This window comes from Dermacentor silvarum, chromosome 1 (genome assembly GCF_013339745.2).
Source record: "Dermacentor silvarum isolate Dsil-2018 chromosome 1, BIME_Dsil_1.4, whole genome shotgun sequence".
NCBI classification, from domain to species: domain Eukaryota; kingdom Metazoa; phylum Arthropoda; class Arachnida; order Ixodida; family Ixodidae; genus Dermacentor; species Dermacentor silvarum.
Genome location: NC_051154.1, coordinates 56,299,253 through 56,322,493, shown reverse-complemented (window position 1 = coordinate 56,322,493; position 23,241 = coordinate 56,299,253). Strand labels below are relative to the sequence as shown.

Genomic DNA, 23,241 nt, shown 5'->3' with positions numbered 1-23,241 from the left:
CGGAGATGCGTCACTTATGAGCAAGCGTGCCTGTCATCCATGCGGGCAAGAAAAAGGAGCTACGCAACGATCCGGAACCGCTTCCGGAGTGGGCCAAGACGAAGCACAAGCTCGTGGAGCCGGAGGAAGTGGCGCACCATGGAGGATGAGACCAATGCCTATATAGCTATACCTGGAGTGCTCCGCCAAGACCAAGGACGGTGTACGCGATGTATTCTAGGCCGCCACAATGGCCGCACAATAGATCAAGATTTGAAGGAATCCGAAATGCATTCTGCTCTTAGAAGGAAAATCTTCTCGCTGGGAGAAGCCACGTAGGAGCTACAGGAGCTTCTCTCGATGCAGTGTCTTCGTCACTTTGCTATGCAAGCCCATTCATTACGTGCCCTCGGGCCGTTAAGGTGCTATAAGTGAAATCCATAAATAAATGAAATCCGTTCGAAAGAGAGTGTGCGTGCTCTCTTGGTGTACTAGTCTCGCTTGTGCGACACCAGTATTTCAAGATGGCAGGTACAGCGGTTGTCCCGGGAAAGCGGTAGCTTAGTTTAGTGGCCGTTCCAAGACAAATTTTTAATTTGTAGCTTCCTTTTAAAGAAGCCGTGTGCTGCTTCTTGGTAGGTTTGGAGTACCTTCAGGTGAATTGCAGTCATCCATTTCACAAATGCACACAGACATAACACTCGCGTCAATCCCAAAGGCCATGTCTAAGTTCTTAGCACGTTCTTTGATAGACTTTCGTAGTGTGGAACTGAATCAGACGGATCAAGAAAGGACGTTTAATTGGACAGACGACTAGAATAGAGTATTTTCCCGCGAATGCGAAAAATTAAAATTGCGCTACAAATGCATCCCCCAGCGTGTTAACTAGTGCCGCAATGCGAGCTTGCTCGTACAGCACCTTGGAGTACTATTTTAGCGCACTATGGCATTGACGCATTTTTGGCACAAGTGAATTACCGCTTTGATCGCTGTCACTTAGTATTGATAATATTGATTGTGCCAGTCCTGTTGTACTTATTCGTCGCGCTATAAATAAATAAATAAATAAATAAATAAATAAATAAATAAATAAATAAATAAATAAATAAATAAATAAATAAATAAATAAATAAATAAATAAATAAATAAATAAATAAATAAATAAATAATAAATAAATAAATAAATAAATAAATAAATAAATAAATAAATAAATAAATAAATAAATAAATAAATAAATAGAATGATCTGTTGCGAAAAGAGTACGAGCTGTAAGCCCGCAACTTCATTGTCTTCGCCTTATCGTGCGACAGAAATCGACTGTGAATCCACTCCAACTCGGTTCTCGTTGTGATGTCCTTAAAGAATTCCAGTTGGTTCAAATGAATCTGTAACTCGCAGTGCAGCGCCGTTAATAGACGAGCAGTTTCATTGGGACGTTAACCTTAATTGTTCACTGTGAACCATATTTAGGATTTCCTTTTGATAAAGGTTTTAAGAAGGTTTAAGAAGAAGTAGAAGAAGAAGCACGAAGCCCGATGAAGACGTGCCTTCTGATCTTCAGCAAGGACACGTTCCTAGGGGCCTATGTGACTACGGTCTTCGAAAACTACGTCGCCGGAACCGAGGTCGCCGTCAAACAGTTGGAGCTGGCATTTGGGGTCACCGCGGAGCAGGAGGATCAACTGCCGGTGGCGGCAACTGTTGTGCCCCTGGTCATTGAAGAAATCCTCGTTTGCTTCAGTATCGACTCACCTGGCTCCCTGGAGAACAACCTGGAGTCGGGCAAGCCGGAGTTGCGCCAATTCTACTCCAGCATGCCTGTCATTACTGCAGGGACTAAAAGCCTCGCACACGCTGTCAGAACTCACCAAGGCCAAAAACGGGTGGCAGGAGGACTACGGACGTTTGCGGCCATTGTCGTTCCCGGACTCGGACGTCATTCTCACGTGCTGCAGCATCGACTCGCCCGACTCCCTGGAGAACACCCCAGAGTTGGGGAGGCCGGAGGTGCGTCAGTTCTGCTCAAGCGTGCGTGTCATTCTTACGGGGACCAAAGGACTCGCACACGCTGTCAGAACTCCCCAAGGCGAAGAACAGGCGACAGGAAGACTACCGCGGTCGCGGCCGTTGTTGTTCCCGTTCTCGGACGTCATCCTGACGTGCTGCAGCATCGACTCGCCCGACTCCCTGGAGAACAATCCTGAGTCGGGGAGGCCGGAGGTGCGTCAGTTCTGCTCAAGCGTGCGTGCCATTCTTACGGGGACCAAAGGCCTCGCACACGCTGTCAGAACTCACCAAGGCGAAGAACAGGCGACAGGAAGACTACCGCGGTCGCGGCCGTTGTTGTTCCCGTTCTCGGACGTCATCCTGACGTGCTGCAGCATCGACTCGCCCGACTCCCTGGAGAACAATCCTGAGTCGGGGAGGCCGGAGGTGCGTCAGTTCTGCTCAAGCGTGCGTGCCATTCTTACGGGGACCGAAGGCCTCGCACACGCTGTCAGAACTCACCAAGGCGAAGAACAGGCGACAGGAAGACTACGACGGTTGCGGCCGTTGTCGTTCCGGTTCTCGGACGCTATCCTCACGTGCTGCAGCATCGACTCGCCCGACTCCCTGGAGAACAATCCTGAGTCGGGGAGGCCCGAGGTGCGTCAGTTCGGCCCCAGCGTGCCTGTCATTCTTGCGGGGACCGAAGGCCTCGCACACGCTGTCAGAACTCACCAAGGCGAAGAACACGTGACAGGAAGACTACGACGGTTGCGGCCGTTGTCGTTCCCATTCTCGGACGTCATCCTCACGTGCTGCAGCATCGACTCGCCCGACTCCCTGGAGAACAATCTTGAGTCGGGGAGGCCGGAGGTGCATCAGTTCTGCCCCAGCGTGCCTGTCATTCTTGCGGGGACCGAAGGCCTCGCAAACGCTGTCAGAACTCACCAAGGCGAAGAACAGGCGACAGGAAGACTACGACGGTTGCGGCCGTTGTCGTTCTCGTTCTCGGACGTCATCCTCACGTGCTGCAGCATCGACTCGCCCGACTCCCTGGAGAACAATCCTGAGTCGGGGAGGCCGAAGGTGCGTCAGTTCTGCCCCAGCGTGCCTGTCATTATTTCCGGGACCGAAGGCCTCGCAAACGCTATCAGAACTCACCAAGGCGAAGAACAGGCGTCAGGAACACTACGACGGTTGCGGCCGTTGTCGTTCCCGTTCTCGGACGTCATCCTCACGTGCTGCAGCATCGACTCGCCCGACTCCCTGGAGAACAATCCTGAGTCGGGGAGGCCGGAGGTGCGTCAGTTCTGCCCCAGCGTGCCTGTCATTCTTACGGGGACTGAAGGCTTCGTACACGCTGTCAGAACTCACCAAGGCGAAGAACAGGCGGCACGAGTACTACGATCGGTTGCGGTTGTTGTCATTACGGTCTTGGACGTCGTCTTCACGTGCTGTAGCATCGACTCACGCGACTCCCTGGATAACAATCTTGAGTCGGGGAGGCCGGAGGTGCGTCAGTTATGAGCAAGCGTGCCTGTTATCCTTGCGGGGTAGAAAAAGGAGCTACGCAACGACCCGGAACCGCTTCCGGAGTGGGCCAAGACGAAGCACAAGCTCGTGGAGCCCGAGGAAGGGGCACACAATGGAGGTTGAGACCAATGCCTATATAACTATGCCTGGAGTGCTCCGCCAAGACCAAGGACGGTGTACGCGATGTATTCTAGGCCGCCACGATGGCCGCACAAGAGTTCAAGATGTGAAGGAATCCGAAATGCATTCTGCTCTTTAGAAGGAACATCTCGCTGGGAGAAGATACGTAGGAGCTACAGGAGCTTCTCTCGATGCAGTGTCTTCGTCACTTTGCTATGCAAGCCCATTCATTACGTGCCCTCGGGCCGTTAAGGTGCTATAAGTTAAGTTCATAAATAAATGAAATACGTTCGAAAGAGAGTCTGCGTGCTCTCTTGGTGTCCTAGTCTCGCTTGTGCGACACTAGTATTTCAAGATGGCAGGTACAGCGGATTCGCCGCTCAGTTTCCGTTGAAGCGATAGACCGCACGTACCTTCGCCGCTGCGGCGTATGCGCTTGCTGCCAGCGTTTAGACAGTCGTTGTCTGCAGTCGTTCAGTGTGATCTAATCATGTTTGTTTGTGCGCGCTCACACCACGCTTGTCTATTCAGTTAGTAATAGTCGGGCTACATTTTCCAACGCACGCTACACATGCAATGCTGCCCGGATCGGAAGTGCAGCGTTACACGTGTGTCCCTTCGCACGCGCTGCCCACTGGGAAGCGCTTCTCATCAACACCACCGTTTCACACGCGCCTTCTCGTGGTCATCGAGTCTCTCTTCATGTCGGTCTACTTACGCCGCAGCACACCTGCTTACTTAATCAGCTCATGTTTACTACAATTCATATTGCTACCAAAGCCGCTCACCTTACTTCGTATGACATTGCTGTGTTGCTATCGCATTCATTGCTTCGCCCTTAGGGCGAAACTGTGATATTATTAAAGAACCCGTGTGCTGCTTCTTGCTAGGTTTGGAGTACCTTCGGGTGAATTGCAGTCATCCATTTCAAAAATGCACACAGACATAACACTCGCGTCAATCCCAAAATCCATGTCTAAGTTCATAGCACGTTCTTTGATAGACTTTCATAGTGTGGAACTGAATCAGACGGATCAAGAAAGGACGTTTAATTGGACAGAAGACTAGAATAGAGTATTTTCCCGGGAACGCGCGAAATTAAAATTGCGCTACAAATGCATCCCCCAGCGTGTTAACTAGTGCTGCAATGCGAGCTTGCTCGTACAGCACCTTGGAGTACTATTTTAGCGCACTATGGCATTGACGCATTTTTGGCACAAGTGAATTACCGCTTTGATCGCTGTCACTTAGTATTGATAATATTGATTGTGCCAGTCCTGTTGTACTTATTCGTTTCGGTATAAATAAATAAATAAATAAATAAATAAATAAATAAATAAATAAATAAATAAATAAATAAATAAATAAATAAATAAATAAATAAATAAATAAATAAATAAATAAATAAATAAATAAATAGGTAAATAGAATGATCTGTTGCGAAAAGAGTACGAGCTGTAAGCCCGCAACTTCTTTGTCTTCGCCTTATCGTGCGACAGAAATCAACTGTGAATCCACTCCAACTCGGTTCTCGTTGTGATGTCCTTAAAGAATTCCAGTTGGTTCAAATGAATCTGTAACTCGCAGTGCAGCGCCGTTAATAGACGAGCAGTTTCATTGGGACGTTAACCTTAATTGTTCACTGTGAACCATATTTAGGATTTCCTTTTGATGAAGGTTTTAAGAAGGTTTAAGAAGAAGTAGAAGAAGAAGCACGAAGCCCGATGAAGACGTGCCTTCTAATCTTCAGCAAGGACACGTTCCTAGGGGCCTATGTGAGTACGGTCTTCGAAAACTACGTCGCCGGAGCCGAGGTCGCCGGCAAACAGTTGGAGCTGGCATTTGGGCTCACCGCGGAGCAGGAGGATCAACGGCCGGTATCGGCAACTGTTGTGCCCCTGGTCATTGAAGAAATCCTCGTTTGCTTCAGTATCGACTCACCCGGCTCCCTGGAGAACAACCTGGAGTCGGGTAAGCCGGAGTTGCGCCAATTCTACTCCAGCATGCCTGTCATTATTGCGGGGAACAAAAGCCTCGCACATGCTCTCAGAACTCAGCCAAGGCCAAAAACGGGTGGCAGGAGGACTACGGACGTTTGCGGCCATCTTCGTTCCCGGACTCGGACGTCATTCTCACGTGCTGCAGCATCGACTCGCCCGACTCCCTGGAGAACACCCCAGAGTTGGGGAGGCCGGAGGTGCGTCAGTTCTGCTCAAGCGTGCGTGTCATTCTTACGGGGACCAAAGGACTCGCACACGCTGTCAGAACTCACCAAGGCGAAGAACAGGCGACAGGAAGACTACCGCGGTCGCGGCCGTTGTTGTTCCCGTTCTCGGACGTCATCCTGACGTGCTGCAGCATCGACTCGCCCGACTCCCTGGAGAACAATCCTGAGTCGGGGAGGCCGGCGGTGCGTCAGTTCTGCTCAAGCGTGCGTGCCATTTTTACGGGGACCAAAGGCCTCGCACACGCTGTCAGAACTCACCAAGGCGAAGAACAGGCGACAGGAAGACTACCGCGGTCGCGGCCGTTGTTGTTCCCGTTCTCGGACGTCATCCTGACGTGCTGCAGCATCGACTCGCCCGACTCCCTGGAGAACAATCCTGAGTCGGGGAGGCCGGAGGTGCGTCAGTTCTGCTCAAGCGTGCGTGCCATTCTTACGGGGACCGAAGGCCTCGCACACGCTGTCAGAACTCACCAAGGCGAAGAACAGGCGACAGGAAGACTACGACGGTTGCGGCCGTTGTCGTTCCGGTTCTCGGACGCTATCCTCACGTGCTGCAGCATCGACTCGCCCGACTCCCTGGAGAACAATCCTGAGTCGGGGAGGCCCGAGGTGCGTCAGTTCGGCCCCAGCGTGCCTGTCATTCTTGCGGGGACCGAAGGCCTCGCACACGCTGTCAGAACTCACCAAGGCGAAGAACAGGCGACAGGAAGACTACGACGGTTGCGGCCGTTGTCGTTCCCATTCTCGGACGTCATCCTCACGTGCTGCAGCATCGACTCGCCCGACTCCCTGGAGAACAATCTTGAGTCGGGGAGGCCGGAGGTGCATCAGTTCTGCCCCAGCGTGCCTGTCATTCTTGCGGGGACCGAAGGCCTCGCAAACGCTGTCAGAACTCACCAAGGCGAAGAACAGGCGACAGGAAGACTACGACGGTTGCGGCCGTTGTCGTTCTCGTTCTCGGACGTCATCCTCACGTGCTGCAGCATCGACTCGCCCGACTCCCTGGAGAACAATCCTGAGTCGGGGAGGCCGGAGGTGCGTCAGTTCTGCTCAAGCGTGCATGCCATTCTTACGGGGACCGAAGGCCTCGAACACGCTGTCAGAACTCACCAAGGCGAAGAACAGGCGACAGGAAGACTACGACGGCTGCGGCCGTTGTCGTTCCGGTTCTCGCACATCATCCTCACGTGCTGCAGCATCGACTCGCCCGACTCCCTGGAGAACAACGCTGAGTCGGGGAGGCCGGAGATGCGTCAGTTATGAGCAAGGATGCCTGTCATTATTGCGGGGAATAAAAAGGACCTACGCAACGACCCGGAACCGCTTCCGGAGTGGGCCAAGACGAAGCACAAGCTCGTGGAGCCCGAGGAAGGGGCGCACCATGGAGGATGAGACCAATTCCTATATAGCTATACCTTGTCGCTCCGCCAAGACCAAGGACGGTGTGCGCGATGTGTTCTAGACCACCACGATGGCCACACTAGAGGTGAAGATGTCAAAGAATCCGAAATGCATTCTGCTCTTTAGAAGGAACATCTCTTCTCGCTGTGAGAAGCCACATAGGAGCTACATGAGTTCTCTCGGTGCAGTGTCTTCATCACTTTGCTGTGCGAGCCCAGCCGCTACGTGCCCTCGGGCCGTTAAGGTGCTATAAGTGAAATCTATTAAAAATATATATACGTTCGTAAGAGAGTATGCGTGCTCTCTTGGTGTCCTATAGTCTTGCTTGTGCGACACTAGTATTCCAAGATGACAGGTACAGCGGTTGTCCCGGGAAGGCGAAAGTTTAGGTTTGGTGGCTGTTCCAAGACAAATTTTTAAGTTGTAACTTCCTTTTAAGGAACCCGTGTGCTTCTCCTTGCTAGGTTTGGAGTACCTTCGGGTGAATTGCAGCCACGCAAGCAGTTGGGAGAAGCGGCCCAAGAATGTGGATTCCCTCGATACCAAACGCCAGAAGAAGAATGAGGGAATGCGTATGCGGCGGTAGTCAGTCGTATGGGCACAGGCTTTCGCCGAACACACTTTAGAATTTACAAAGTGTCCTTCAATTTTTATCATATCTTTTTCAATTAATAAAAAAATCACCAACGATTACGATACTCTCTAATGCGATATTTGAGCGCAGCTCTATATGTGTTTTCATTCCGCGATATATTGGCTGGCGCGGACAACCTATCTCGCGCGGCACGTTGCAAGCGGAGCGAAGCGGGGCGCGACTGCCTTGTTAATCTGGAGATCGCGAGAGCCTGCGCGTGGGTGACGCGTGGGCGCGATTCGCAGCAGCCGCTGCCGACAGACCTTCCAGACGACGCGTGTTACTCTGGTGCTATCTCGTAGCTATCGTCGCCGCACTATGCTTTAAACGTGATAGCGTTAAGAGCCCCGTGCAGCAGAAAATCCAGTGTCGGCTTTGGAGTCCGCGTCGATGGTGAGTGAAAATTCCCGCATATATTTAGGAATATGCATATGCCACCCCTTGCTATATGACATGCGGTACATGCGGGTTATATTGTCACGCCATTTTATCGCCATTTTATCACTAAAGGTGTTCATACCTTGTCTTTAATTCTTGACAAAGTTATTCCTCGGAATTTGATGAATCACAGCCCACAAACAAATGTCATGAAGCAAAACCCCGACAACACATGCCCTTTATGTAGATGTTCTCATCGGAGATTTTAAAAGTGCGAAACAATAACAGAAACCTGAAAATGATGTAATGTTTTTTAGCGTGGCTGTGCATCACCTCCAGGATCGGCCCACGCAAGAGGTCGCGTTTCTACCAGAAAGCTCGTCTTCGTGCATAGCATTCGCCGCCAGCGATTCCCGGTAAACATTCCCGGTAAAGCTGCAGTTGCCGGGAAGGGTGAGAAGCAGTCAGGTATCCTTGAATGCTATCGCGTTCCACACTTTCGCCACATCCTCCTCCCCTTTCTGCCTCATGGTTCCGCTGAACCTTCCTCTCTTCTTTCCTCCTCGCCTATTTCATCCCTCGCTGCGCTCCGCGTTCGAGTTCATCTTTGGCTGTGCTCGTTCGCTCGGTTACACCGCCGACGCTCGCAGCGAGAGAAGGGGGCAAGGGGAAAAAGCTGCATAAACTGTAGCTTGACTAAGCCCCCCCCCCCCCCCCCCCCTTTCATTTATTCCAATCATTCATACTATGCAGCACGGGTTTTGCAGGGTTTTGTCTTGCGAGACGCAGCTTGAGCGTCCTTTCTTCCTGACATTCATGCTAATATTGACCGTAACGTAGAAACAGATTCCACATTGTTAGATTATGCCAGACCGTTTGACAAGATGTCTCATCAACGTCTATATTATAAAAAACGTTTACACACTTCGGGGTGTACCTTGTCCGCATACAATAATCGTCGTCTGTCTTGCTTCCGTTTCCTGTTTTTAAAAAAAACTGCGCTCGCTACTTTCCTGACAAGAATGCTATGTCACGCTGATAACACGTGTGCCGTTCGTGACCTGGAAATACCGGGTGCGCAGCGTTAAAGAAAGGCACGCAAGATAGATGAGGAATATTGTTTGGAAGCAATCCCTATTGCAAAACCCAGTATCCAGTTCCCAGTGCCATGCCTGATTATGGGCCCAGTGTCACGCGCTGGATGCTGGGACGCTGGCAAGGCGCGGCATACTGGGAGGGCGCGAGGTGCTGGTGCGAAATGCAGCTGTAGAGCGAGAAATACGTGGTTCCTGGCTACCTTATATATTTTTTCGAACACAGAAAGAAACAGAGAACGTTGTAATGCAATAAAAAAGAAGAAAAAAAAGTAAAACAACAAATACCACGAGGATTCGAACCTCCGACCTACAGATCACAAGCCCAGTTTCTTACCACTACTCCACGCCGATTCGTAATTACCTATTCATATTTTGCCATGTCAACGCGCACACATAGTTGTTGCTTTGCACAGACGTCTCGCAGAGACATGATAGATGCGCTATCACCTTCAACTAAAACTTACGCCTCTATTGGAACGAAAAAGTTGTTGTCCGTATTGCATAGTATGCCTGGAAGTGCTGCAACACTGATTTGCTTTTGCGATTGGTATAATAACTACGAAAAAAGCCTTAAAGAACCGCCGACCCGGAATGTTGTACGGGCTCTTACTGCCGATTTTGACAGCCGTTTCTTATTCTTCGCGCAAAGGTAATGCAAGATTTTCATAGCTCGACAATGATTTTCAATCGACGCGTATGTTTAGTCACATATCTCCGTAAGAGAAGCGGTCGGTTAATGCGGCTGACAGCCTTCGGCGACAGCACATATAGGTATGTTTATAACACGTCATATCGGCGCTTATCGCTTGTTGGGCTGACACTGTACACACGAAAGAATGGTCTGTTTAAAAACACCGATGGGAAAGGTGAACTACAAAGTGATTTATCCTGGTTAGGCTTGTTGATTCCTCAGCCCAGACGGCCTGATAGAGTGTAGACGAACTCGGCTGGTGCGGTAGGCTTAACCTTCGGTTGAAGCGAACGATCTCGATGTGGGTACCTGGCGAATGCGAAAATGTTTGTATTTGAGCTTCAGAAGCTTTTAACTATTATTTTTAGTACAGCAGGGAAAGTGGAAGCGCACGAATCATCGCAGCTTTGGTGTCGGTGCGATAATATCAATCAGCGGCAGGCTTTCTGAGGTCCGTTTGAACGCACGCGTCTGAACGGCTGCTTGGTTTCGTGTCGACTGTACAACACTGCGACAACTCGCAGTCATCGATTGCGTGCAAACTACTAGAAAACGAAGCGTTATCTGTGTTTGCGTAATTTCGTTCATGAATACAGCTATCCGCACAGTCAAAAGGGAAATGTACAAAGCGAAAGTGATCTGAAGTGTCGCATATGCATGGGCAGCTCACGCACCTTTATTCCAAGCTGCAACACCGCCGACACGAAACAGACATTTATGGTCCCAACTTATAGCGCTATTTAGGACAGGAGATGCCCATAAAATTGTATCAAGCATTTAATATTCAACAGCGCCTATACTCCGGCAGTGCGGCAAAAACTGAACCAGCGCAGTCCCCAGTACGAGCCAGCGAACTCCAGCGCCAACCAGCGCGTGTACAGCGCACACCAGTGCGCCCCAGCGTCATAGCAGTGAAACCAGCGTCTCGTCCAGTGTGACCCCGCACTTCTCCAGCGATCTCTCCAGTTTCGCGGTGACTACCAGTGACTCCCAGCGTGCGCCAGCGTCCCCAGTGCCACCCAGTGTCGAAAAACGCGCAGGTTTCACACTGGAAGGCGCTGGTTTTTGCAATAGGGATATGAGCCCCAAGGGGTGCAAACTTTTTTTTTTTAAGTGCAGTACTAAATCTTTCGCATTTGAATCTACATCATGATATTCTAAAATGGGTGGAAGAATTCTTTCTTAGCTAACCGGTCTCAGTATGTCTCGGACTCTCAGTTAATAACTATGCTTCTCATGATTGTCTACGTAACATGAGGCGTGCCACAGGTTCGTCCTCGGTCGCCTTCTTTTTTTTAATCGACATTCACGAATTGCCCCTGCACTTGTCCTGCCATATCCGCATGTTTGCCGATGACTGTGTGGTTCATCGTGCAGTTAATAACATCACTGACAAAAGAGCGCCTCAACTTGACTTCAATTTGACCGCGTACAAGAATTGTGAGCTTTTTGGCTAATGACGATCAACCCTAATAAATGTAAGCTTGCTTTATTTACGCGTCGCCATCATCCACTGCACTTTTCTTATAAGATTAGCTGTTCAGCGAACAAAATATTTAAATTTCTAAAACGCCACCTTCACGCATCCCTCCAGAACATGCAAAACTGATCAAAAATAAATAACTATGGTAAGGGCGAAACTCGAATACACTCCCTCCATCTGGAACACGCACCAATTAAGATAATCTCGCCAAAGCCTTTGAGGCAATTCAACTGAATGCCAGCCAGGTACAGTCGACTGATTCTTTAACAGTACCGCGCGAGCGCTGACTGGCCGGCCGATGAACGCCTTCTAACGGCGCGAAGCGACGAGATCAGCAACAACTAGAGAGATCAGCAAGTCCTTGCTGATCTCGTGCCGTTAAGGCTAATTCACACTAGGCCAACACGACACCAATTTCGGTCTGCCGACTCTTGGCGACAGCAGTTTTACAGAACGGAAAACGCTCTGGCCAGCGGTTTAAAGGAAGGAGAACGCTGTCGCCAAAAAACTAGTCGACGCTCGAGTGGTACTGCTAAATAATTGGTCGACTGTACGTTCATTCCTCATACTCTTACCTTCTTACGACTTCAACGTATCACTCCTGAGGAAAGAAGCTACCTTACTGCTTCTATCTTGTCGACGTCGCATCGCCATCCTCTCCCTCTTCCACAAATTGTATTCCCCGCTTAATCCCCCACCATACATTGTCCCTCCATCTCGCCGCTGCACAATGCACTCTCATCATCCCCCTTCAGATATAGCACAACCATGCTCGCACGCAAATGTTCAGCGTAGTTTTTCTGCAGAGAACCTAAAGACTAAAATGCCCTTCGTCATCAAGTCGCTGCCATCACCTGCTCATCACAATTTGTTCAAGATGTATTAACTTCTTTATAGATTTGAAAGCTATGGCAACATCTTTTTGTATACGTTGTACACCTGCCCCTTATGTAACACCCATATACGGGGTCTTTAAAGAAATACGGTAAAGCGAAATTCGTTACGACTACCGGCAACCATTAGAACCGTTATCACAATTCTACTCTTTGAGCTCGATTACTCGAACAGACGGACATTATTTGCAAGAGAAATCGAAACGCACAATCAACCGATTAAAAAAATCTTAACTGTAAATTAAAATAATGAATATAGTATATCGAATTGATGCAACTGCATATTTACCTTAGCATGTGCACTATCTCTTAAAGCGACTGCTTTTATTGCTTCTAGCCGTACGTCTTCCTCACAATTCGAATTGATAAAAAAGAATTTGAAGTTCACCGCTTCCACTACTGCTTGAGCGAGTGAGAACGCATTTAATGAAGTACCCTCCTCACAGGGGCGCAAGTGCGAGTGAGCGGGCTTTTGTCACCAACAAAAAGGAAGGCCGCGTGAGTTTTCTTTCTCGCTTTTTTTTTAATCTTTTGTAATATACTAGATTTTGGTCGCAACATTTAGTTATGATTATTTCAACAGACAATGATTTGCTAAATGACTCATTTATTTATCACAGTACTCTCAACGCCAGTTGCAGGAACGACTGAAGAAAGTGTTGTTTGTTGTACCTTTTTTGTTGAGACTAACTTCCATATTACAAACAATAACTAAATGTTTCTTTACACGGCTCTATTTTATCCCTGTACGGGATATATTGAGCGAACCTCCGCGTATCTTGTGATTGTCGTGTGTTTTACTGCATAGACGTGCCACTGACCCCCTATCTGCACCAGCTCATGAGAATACATACTGGGAATGTTTCCGGATCGGTAAGATCTTTACTTCACGGTGTTGAACGAAACCTGTCGGTAATGCTGGTATGGTGTGCAGTCAGTAAGAAAATTTAATAGCTAACATTGCAGTCTCCGTACGGTGGCGAAAAGGCACAGCCTACCTTGTAGACCGACTCTGATGTATGTACCGATCTGGTTGGCATACATGCGGCCGACGAGGATATATACTCAGTTCTATATATAGTGGGGCTTTTTCTGAGGCATGATCGATGCCCTGGTGTCTGCGGCATTCCAAAAGTGCTTTCGGTATATACGGAGCACGTACTGCACCATCTGACTTCCTGGGTGGACAGCAAACGCTGATTGTTTTAAATTTAAACGATAATAGCAGCAGAGATATACATTAATTAACACGCTCGATGACATAAAAATATTAAACTTAGCAAAGAAGAGCGTCTTTAAACAGGATGGACTTGATGACCATGATGACCATTGAGTTGGGTTCGGTATGTTCGCGCCCCAAAGAGCTTCCAAGCTGCTTGCTGTTGTCCGTTTGACGATGGTTAGTCGCTAGGGGCGTGGCGTAAGATGAATTCAGCCTCACAATTGGGCAGCCGAATCATTTATGGTTATCATAGTGTTGTGAGTCGATTCACAGTATCTATTATTTCTCGCGAATGATATCTATTCCCTCTCGCAACTCGCGCGTCAATGCACTATTGAAGAATAGGCATTGGGAGGCATGGCTTTCGGACGAGGGCCGGGAGAGTCAATTGGCTCTTCTGGACCAAGCCCAGCGAGTCGCCAGTGGGGCCCTGGAAAAGGGGCCCCAACCATGCATCAGACCTTTTATTTATTTTCAATAAAGTTTTTACTCACTCACTCACTCACTCACTCACTCACTCACTCACTCACTCACTCACTCACTCACTCACTCACTCACTCACTCACTCACTCACTCACTCACTCACTCACTCACTCACTCACTCACTCACTCACTCACTCAATGCAAAAAGTCGAGTCTTGTGTCAGGTGATTGCAACTACCGTCATAACCATGCAACATAGAATTTTTGTGGGCTCAGTGCGTATTCTCTGGCCAATAGCAGTCAGGATAACCTTTTTTTCTTTTAAAAGATGGTTTTGTTCATACATCCATCACTTGATTTAGCAAAGCAAGCCATCACAGCAGGTAGTAATTGAGGAAAATGCGGCTAATATGTACTGGTAAATCAAAAGGAAGATGCACAGGATGATGATGATGATGATTATGATGGTGGTGGTGGTGATGATAATGATTCCCTGTGCAATGGCAGAAGCTAACGGTAGAAGATAGACCACGAACCGGGCGGTAATATGATAAACTAACAAAAAATATCTAAACGAAAATTTGAAAGAAACCGCTAATAAATCAAATAAAATAGTGTGTAATAAGGTCCTTTCATAAACAAATAGATGTAAAAAGAACTTATAAATAATAATAATAAAACCTGAAGTAAAGCGAATTATCGAGACAAAGAATAACTTAAGTGTTCAATATTACTATATTTGAATAGATCAATATTATTATTGGGAATTTGCCTTTTTGCTTTGCGAATGTAAAAATTAATTGAAGGAGAAATAAAGAAATAATGGAAAATCGAAAATATTAATAGGGTATATGGTTTGTGTCACACCGGTAATTATAAACGGCTCGGCAAACGTTCATTTGGCTGTATCCTAATCCTGATGCTCCAACTGAGAGTAGAACAGTATAGCATAAAGCGGAATTTTCAAACATCGTTTTCGTTGAGAGGAAAACCGCTGGCGCGGTGGAAGAAAGTGATCGAAAGATTCGGGCTCATTGCACATTTCGGAACATAATTAGCCTTTTCTCTTTTTTTGCCTCTTCTTTTTCCAGCTTTGAATTCCTTCCTGATTTCCCTATAGCAGACTGACTGCTAAACAACACATCCTTCTTATTCCTCTATTCTCAATTAAGAAAATGTAAAAAAATGATGTCTTTAATATTTTTATTATTACTTTCACTATAGTATTCTACCCCTCCCCCTCTTATTGTTCTACAGTCTGCTTCTTGGTCAATTTCCCGTTGTGGGTATGTGCCGATATCTGGGATCATCATCCTAAAATGCCTTCCTCATGCTGCCCGATTCTCGACCGAGGATGATTCTCCACAGTGGGTACCTGCTACATTTCTTGAAGTCATCATCAACATCATCATATTTCTTAATCAGTGCTCGTTATCTTTTTTTCTTCGTTTCCGTATTAACTGCCAGCCGAAAGAAGTTAAAAGTTATTTGTTTCGGTCTGACAGCCTCTAACATCTGAATTCTTGATGAGGCCGACTATGATTTGGCGTAATTATTTCAAAATCAAGCGTCAACGCACCAGGTATAGGGCATAAAGAAAGAAGAACACGCGCATTTTTAAAACGCGTGTCTCTCGATTTCTTGCGCACTGTAGAGGTGCAAACATATGTTAACCAGGCAATGTTGCATGTCGAGACGTCGCAGCTTCCTAAGACGCTGATCCTAGACGTCGCTTCAGAGTTGACTTGGTGAGTAGGCCTCTCGCAGATGTCTCGCTTCTACAAACCACAAGCCGTCAAAGTCATCAGTGCTGCACGCTTCTAAATTAGCGCCTGATATAGGTCTGCGGCACGACTTGTAACAACAAATAGGTAACGAAGTAGGCAGCAAATTGGCCACGCTTCTGCGTGCTTCACTGCAAGTAACGTCCGAGCGCATAAACGGGGTCGTGGTGCGTCAGTACATGACATAGATGTCAGTGGCGGCCTCACAGCATTGTCATAGTAATGTACACTGCAGACGTGCGCATTCGCATCAACAGTATGACTTGAGTAAATGTTCCTGAACGCATAACTGGAAAGAAGAAAAACAAATATTATACTTCATTTGCACGCGTAGCTGTTGTAAGATTGCACATTCTTTTCTTCGATAAACATATATCTTGTAGACAACAACACAAGATTGTCGACTGGCGGACCCTTAACGTCTGTAGTCGTCTGCTATGTGCAGCATCTGCACTTAGCATCGAACATGGCCAATACGCGTTGTCTTTCTTCCGCAGGAGCATTATGGAACTTCGCGCGTTAGCTTTTCAAGCAAGCGTCTTGTCTTTTCTCCTGGTCGGCAAAACGCGTAAAGGGCAGCCAAAGAAGAAGTTACAAAATTAATTTAGTTTGAAATGAATTAATGAGACAGTCTAACGGCCCCCGACCGAGTCTAACATCCCCACGACTTCGCTGGCCTGCTTGTGCAGGACAGCGAAGATCACCGCGAGCCATACAACACCAGGCTCAGACATGAAGTAAACATTGTACTAAATATTCTCACGTCATAATATCGGCATATACATACCACCTGCAACAAATTAAAAAAGAAAAAGTCGCCTGTGCCAGGCAAGATTACAATGTGCAGGTAGCTAAATTTAAAAAAAAAAAAACTAAATAAACGTTCTCTTAGAAGAAATCGTAATCCTAGCACAGCTTTCAAGATTTCAACGCCTTAATTCGCGCTACAAAATACATGGACGTTCCAGGTAGCAGTTTCTCAAAAGCGCCCGTCGAGCAGTTTGTGATTATCTTAACTGCAATGCCTGTGCATTCTTTAGCGGATTTTGGGAATAGATATCTCGAAAGGGGCGGTAATCTTCGGATTTAGGCTAAGCAGACATGAATTTAATATATGCTGTTCGGCTTCAATTTCACAATTGGAAAATCTGCTCTAAAGTGAATAATTAAATAGCCAGCTAATATTTTTTTTAATTAGCCACATGGACATTACGATTTATCGTGCCAATAATGTGCGCTTCTTCAAGTAGTCCTCCTGAAAAGGCCGAATCACGTTATACGCTTTTGAAGTTAATAAAAAATTGTACGCACTAAAAAAAAAAAAAAAAAAAAAAACGGACACAGTCAGCTATGTCATATCTATAACACACACAGACCTGCTAATATAAGACCACGTGATACTCAATGGTTTCATTATGGAGGGGTAAAAGCTCAGTTGTTGCAGTACGTTAGGTAGGTGTTACATACGAATTCGGCAAAACTCGTAGAGGGTACCAAAATAAGCGCTTACGCGCTTCGGAAAGCTAGTTTTGTCCTATCAGAAGGTGCCACAATACAGAGAATATCGAATCCATTTCAACGATTTCATTCGCATTTCGTGAAACTCAGTGATGCAGTTTCCACAATATTCACAATGTTCATTCTACTGCGCCGAAGCGAGAGAGGGGTAGGAAAATATTGTTACGGGAAGGAAGAAGCATACGGGTATTTACAGATGGGTTTCAATGGCTGCGTAGAGAAGCGAAACCCAGAATCTTCTTTGTTGTGTCCCAGGGCACCAACCATGTGCTCTTCTTTCCACATTACATACTGTGACATTACCCCCGACCTAGCACGGAAGACCTAGCACGAAGACCTAGCCGTTAGACCTAGCAGGTTTTAGGAACTCTACGTATAGAGAACTATGCGACCGTGTGTATACAGCTGGAATACAGGGAATTGACTATTTCTCACAGAACGCAGTGCGTGTGAGGCCGTCTCGTTGCGCAGCATTGCTAACGGGCCTGGCGAAATCTCAACCTGTTTCAGATCACGAAGCACCATGGCCAAGGAGCATGCCTTCCAGACTCGGGCGCTCAATTACTGTGTCTTCACTACGGCGGTCGTCGTCATATGCGCTGCCGCTAACTACCCCATCTTGCGGTGGATATTCACCATCCACACGAAGTACTGCGTCACGCATGCATGCGAACGGTTCACACGGGACATTCGCACATCGATGAACAGGAAGCAGCCACCATGCCAAGACTTTTACCAGTTCACTTGCGGAAAATGGCAAAACACTCATCCCGGATTCCCCAATCAAACGGAGTACACCTACAACAAGGTCGTGGCGGAGGTAGCGAGAAATTTGAAACGCATCGACATTCCACCCAGCAACCAGACAGCGGCGCAAAAGGCGGCCGCTGCGTTCCGGTCGTGCCTGAACATGGTAAACGGCGAAGCGATAAACAGCGAAGAGCTCGTGAATTTCATCGGGAGTCTTGACATCACGTGGCCATCAGGCGGCACCATGGGGCAGCTCAAAGCGCTCGACGTGCTGGTGAAGTTGTCCTTGTCCCTGGACATGCACTTGCTTTTCACCGTGGATATGTACGTGGACTACAGCGAGACGTACAGCTTGCGAGTATCCGTGCCAAGTCACATGCTGTACGCCAATTCGCACAATTACACGACCGCAGAAAGGAAGAAAGAAGCGCTCAGCCTGTTATTTGGCAACGAAAACTTCGAGGCGATGCTCGCGGTACTGACCAAGTATGAACAGAAAATAAAGCAAACAATGGCCTCAGTGACCGCTGTGCGGCGTTTTACCGACACTCTCACAATCAGAGGAATGGGGAAATACATGCCGAACCAGCCAGGCTCTGAATGGGTGCACGCCCTTAACAGAGAGCTACCAAATACCAAAGCGATCACAGAAAACACGCCTGTACGCGTCGATGATGTCGCCCACCTCGAAGCAATATCTGAACTTGTTTATGAACTGGAAGATCAAATGTTACTGTCGTGGTTCGTCGGCTGGAATGTGTTCGAAGTGCTGGCACTTGATGCTTCCTACCAGATAGGTATTGTCTTGGCGGGCTCGACTGACACATTCAACGAGAAGCACTGCTTCTACGCCGTGCGGGACAACCTTCATTTCGCCCTTACTACCAGGACTCTACTATCTTTCAGCGAGCCGTCCACACGAGCTGCGATTTCGAGTACGGCCAGTGCAATTTGGCGAAGCTACCTTGACTACATTCGTACAAACGGTTGGATGGACATGTCAACAAAAGCACGTGCTCTGGAGAAGGCGAGGCAAATGGTTTTACTTAATGGCTATCCGCGGTTCGTCGATAACGCAGAAAACCTTAACAAATTTTACTCCTACATACCAGACCTAACTGGTGATTTCATGAAAACAATAATAACGCTGAGACAAGCTAAGATGAATTACTTGAAGAGTTACCTTCACTTGTCAGCGCAGAAAACCAACCTACAAAAGTGGAATTATCCTCTGCTGAGTCTTGATTCTCTCAGATTTCACAATGACCTAAACAAAATGGTTGTACCCGTTGCTGCGGCAGCGGAACCTCTTTATCTTAAGTACTTCCCAACATCGTGGAAGTTCGGAGGCTTAGGAACCGCCATTGCAGAACAAATGTTTCATGCCTTTGACGTAACTGGAAAGGACTTCGACGGCTTTGGCGGTCCTCTAGACTGGTGGTCCAACAATACGCGTCTTGCGAACAACAAGAGATCGCTGTGCTACCTTAAAGATTTCGTCCAGTGGTCAGAGGGCGCACCTGGACTGTCTACGGTAGACCAGTACCGCGCCCTGCTTGCCTCCATCGAAGGCATTCGCCAGGCGTTTCGAGCGTATGCCCTGAAGAAAGACACCAACCGAAAGCATTTGCGTACCATAGACTTTCTGGCACCCCCACAGATCTTCTATTTGAGCTACTGCTTTCGATGGTGCTCCAGAGATGAGCCCCGGAATGCTATGAACGCGCACATGTGCAACTTCCCACTAGCCTACAGCAAGCAGTTCACCGACGTCTACGGCTGCCAAAAAGGCGATCGCATGTACTTCCGGCGGAAATGCAATTAACATCTCTGTTGGTATCCATTAGTTCCACAGCAACATGTTCGGTACGTGGGTGCTCCTAGACGAGTGGCCTGATCTCTGTTTCACAGCCTCGTTTACGACTCTTGTGTGTGGCGGTGTAAATAAGTGTTTTACGAGTGCCAGACTAGCCTTATGTATATAGAATATCAACAGCGTTTCGCGCTACTGTTCACAGTTTAAACGTTTGTTGACTCAAGTGACTGCAGTGAGACGAGCATGGACACACGCGTTCGCCGGTGCGGCTCTCACATGCTAGTTTATGGACCGACCATTTTGTGTTGTGTACATTTAGAAAAGGACAAATACGAAGCGCCGGTCTCATGGAGGCATAAAGAATGCAGGGCAGGGAAGATGGCGAGGGCCTGCCTACAATGACACGTGACCGGTTCGTGAAAGTGTAGGCAAGCTCGTATTATAGCGGCACCGAACGGTACTTCGGGCTTACGAGGGCCGCGAAAGTGTACACCCGAAACATCATCATTCCACGTTGCCACTTTATTTCAGGGTTATCTTAACACCATAAACAGTGTACTTTGACATTCACTTTGCTTGCTCCCTCTCTCTTTAGGATGTCGATTTGATTTCGTGTATCATTCGAAGGGCTTAGTACTCAAAGAGAGAGATATTGAGCGCACAAGCTCAAACTTCGCGCAGGTGAACGAATGGTGTCGTTCGCCACTGGAAACATTTACTTCGTTAGTTGTATAGCTTTCGTTAGACCCTGCATGCGTGATGGCCTACAGCCGAAGCCAACAGAGTGTCAATCCGACAGCTTAATTTCAGAGTGTGGAACTTGAACTCGCCTGTGAAGGCTAAGGAGGAGGTTGTTTTTGAACCCATTCACAAGGTCGTACAATCACCTGGCTCTGCCAAACTGTCAACAAATGCGGAAAACTCTACACGAGGTTCTCGCAGCATTTCCAGCAAAGCGTTATTGTTTATCACAGGTATAAAAAGAGGATTGTAGGAATATTAGCTGGCGTCGTACTGCTAGATAAACCACTATAGCGTTCGGACACTTAAACGTATGACAAACTGCTACGCGTAATGGGCAACGTAGAGTACGCCCACGTATATGTATGTATGTATGTATGTATGTATGTATGTATGTATGTATGTATGTATGTATGTATGTATGTATGTATGTATGTATGTATGTATGTATGTATGTATGTATGTATGTATGTATGTATGTATGTATGTATGTATGTATGTATGTATGTATGTATGTATGTATGTATGTATGTATGTATGTATGTATGTATGTATCGTTCCTAGCTACAAGGACACAATACAAAGCTTTGCTGTGGACCTGGTGTCCATCTTGTATCTCATATGATGATGATGATGATGATGATGTGCCTTTGGGATAAAGCACGTACCAATAGGCCAATAATCGGAGGCTTTGAACCCACTGACATTTAAAGGAACCAATATATAATTAATAAATTTCATAATTTGGAAAGCAATTCGAACGAGATGAATATATGATTGCAATTAAAAATGTATCATTATCAGCCTATATTTATGTCCACTGCAGGACGAAAGCATCTCCCTGCGATCTCCAATTACCCCTGTCTTGCGCTAGCTGATTCCAACTTGCGCCTGCAAATTTCCTAACTTCATCACCCCACCTAGTTTTCTGCCGTCCTCGACTGCGCTTCCCTTCTCTTGGTATCCATTCTGTAACTCTAATGATCCACCGGTTATCCATCCTACGCATTACATGGCCTGCCCAGCTCCATTTTTTTCTCTTAATGTCAACTAGAATATCGGTTATGCCTGTTTGCTCTCTGATCCACACCGCTCTTCCTGTCTCTTAACGTTAGGCTTACCATTTTTCGTTCCATCGCTCTTTGTGTGGTCCTTAACTTGTTCTCGAGCTTCTTTGTTAACCTCCAAGTTTCTGCCTCACATATTAGCACCGGTAGAATGCAATGATTGTACACCTTTCTTTTCAACCGACAGTGGTAAGCTCCCATTCATGATTTGGAAATGTCTGCCGTATGCACTCCAACCCAATTTTATTCTTCTGTAAACTTATCATGATCAGGGTCCCCTGTGAGTAACTGACCTAGATAAACGTACTCCTTCACAGACTCTAGAAGCTGACTGGCGATCCTGAATTCTTGTTCTCTTGCCAGGCTATTGAACGTTATCTTTGTCTTCTGCGTGTTAATCTTCAACCCCACTCTTACACTTTCTCGGTTAAGGTCCTCAACCATTTGTTGTAATTTGTCCCCATTGCTGAATAAGACAATGTCATCTGCGAACCGAAGGTTACTGAGATATTCGCCGTTGATCCTCACTCTTAAGCCTTCCCAGTCTAAGAGCTTGAATACGTATTCTAAGCATGCAGTGAATAGCATTGGAGAGATTGTGTCTCCTTGCCTGACCCCTTTCATGATAGGTAACTTTCTACTTTCTTGTGGAGAACCAAGATAGCTGTGGAATCCTTGTAGATATTTGCCAAGATATTCACGTATGCCTCCTGCACTCCTTGATTACGCACTGCCTCTGTGACTGCTGGTGTCTCTACTGAATCAAATGCTTTTTCATAATCTATGAAAGCCATATAGAGAGGTTGATTGTACTCCGCAAATTTCTCGACTACCTGATTGATGACGTGGATATGATCCATCGTAGAATATCCCTTCCTGAAGCCAGCTTGTTCTCTTGGTTGGCTGAAGTCAAGTGTTGCCCTGATTCTAATGGAAATTATCTTGGTGGATATTTTATACAATACTGAAAGCAAACTAATGGGTCTATAATTCTTCAATGTTTTAACGTCTCCCTTCTTATGGATGAGTACTATGTCGGCGTTCTTCAAGATTTCCGGTACACTTGAAGTCGTGAGGCATTGCGTATAAAGGGCCGCAAGCTTTTCAAGCATGATATCTCCTCCATATTTGATTAAATCGACTGTTAATCCATCTTCTCCAGCAGATTTTCCCCTGGTCATGTCTTGCAAGGTCCTTCTAACTTCATTGCTAATTATAGAAGAAGCCTCTGTATCCTGTTCAGCACTACTTCGAATGAAAGTAGCTTGGCTGCTCTGGGCACTGTACAGGTCAATATAGAATTCTTCCGCTGCTTTTACTATGTCATCGAAATTGCTGATGATATTACCCTGCTTATCTTTCAGTGCATACATCTTGCTTTGTCCTATGCCATGTTTTCTTTTCACCGATTTCATGCTGCGTCCATATTTAACTGCTTCCTCAATCTTTTCCACGTTATAATTTCGAATATCCCTTACTTTCTTCTTGTTGATTGAC

At 47.0% G+C, this 23,241-nt stretch overlaps 3 protein-coding genes across 3 annotated transcripts; all 3 read left to right on the top strand.

Moving 5' to 3' along the window:
- Window positions 1-1,515: 1,515 nt before the first annotated feature.
- On the top strand, window positions 1,516-4,073 carry LOC119440061 (uncharacterized). Its single transcript, XM_049661513.1, has 3 exons — window positions 1,516-1,762; window positions 1,842-2,626; window positions 2,840-4,073. The coding sequence occupies exons 1-3, from the start codon at window positions 1,516-1,518 to the stop codon at window positions 3,491-3,493; spliced, it is 1,686 nt and encodes a 561-aa protein (XP_049517470.1). The 3' UTR covers window positions 3,494-4,073.
- Window positions 4,074-5,343: 1,270 nt separating this feature from the next.
- LOC119439965 (uncharacterized) lies at window positions 5,344-7,109 on the top strand. The gene is made up of 3 exons (XM_049661459.1): window positions 5,344-5,538; window positions 5,622-5,816; window positions 6,243-7,109. The coding sequence occupies exons 1-3, from the start codon at window positions 5,344-5,346 to the stop codon at window positions 7,107-7,109; spliced, it is 1,257 nt and encodes a 418-aa protein (XP_049517416.1).
- A 10,784-nt stretch (window positions 7,110-17,893) lies between these two features.
- Window positions 17,894-19,945, top strand: LOC119439878 (neprilysin-1-like). The gene is made up of 2 exons (XM_037704877.1): window positions 17,894-18,606; window positions 19,375-19,945. The coding sequence occupies exons 1-2, from the start codon at window positions 17,894-17,896 to the stop codon at window positions 19,943-19,945; spliced, it is 1,284 nt and encodes a 427-aa protein (XP_037560805.1).
- The last annotated feature ends 3,296 nt before the right edge of the window (window positions 19,946-23,241 follow it).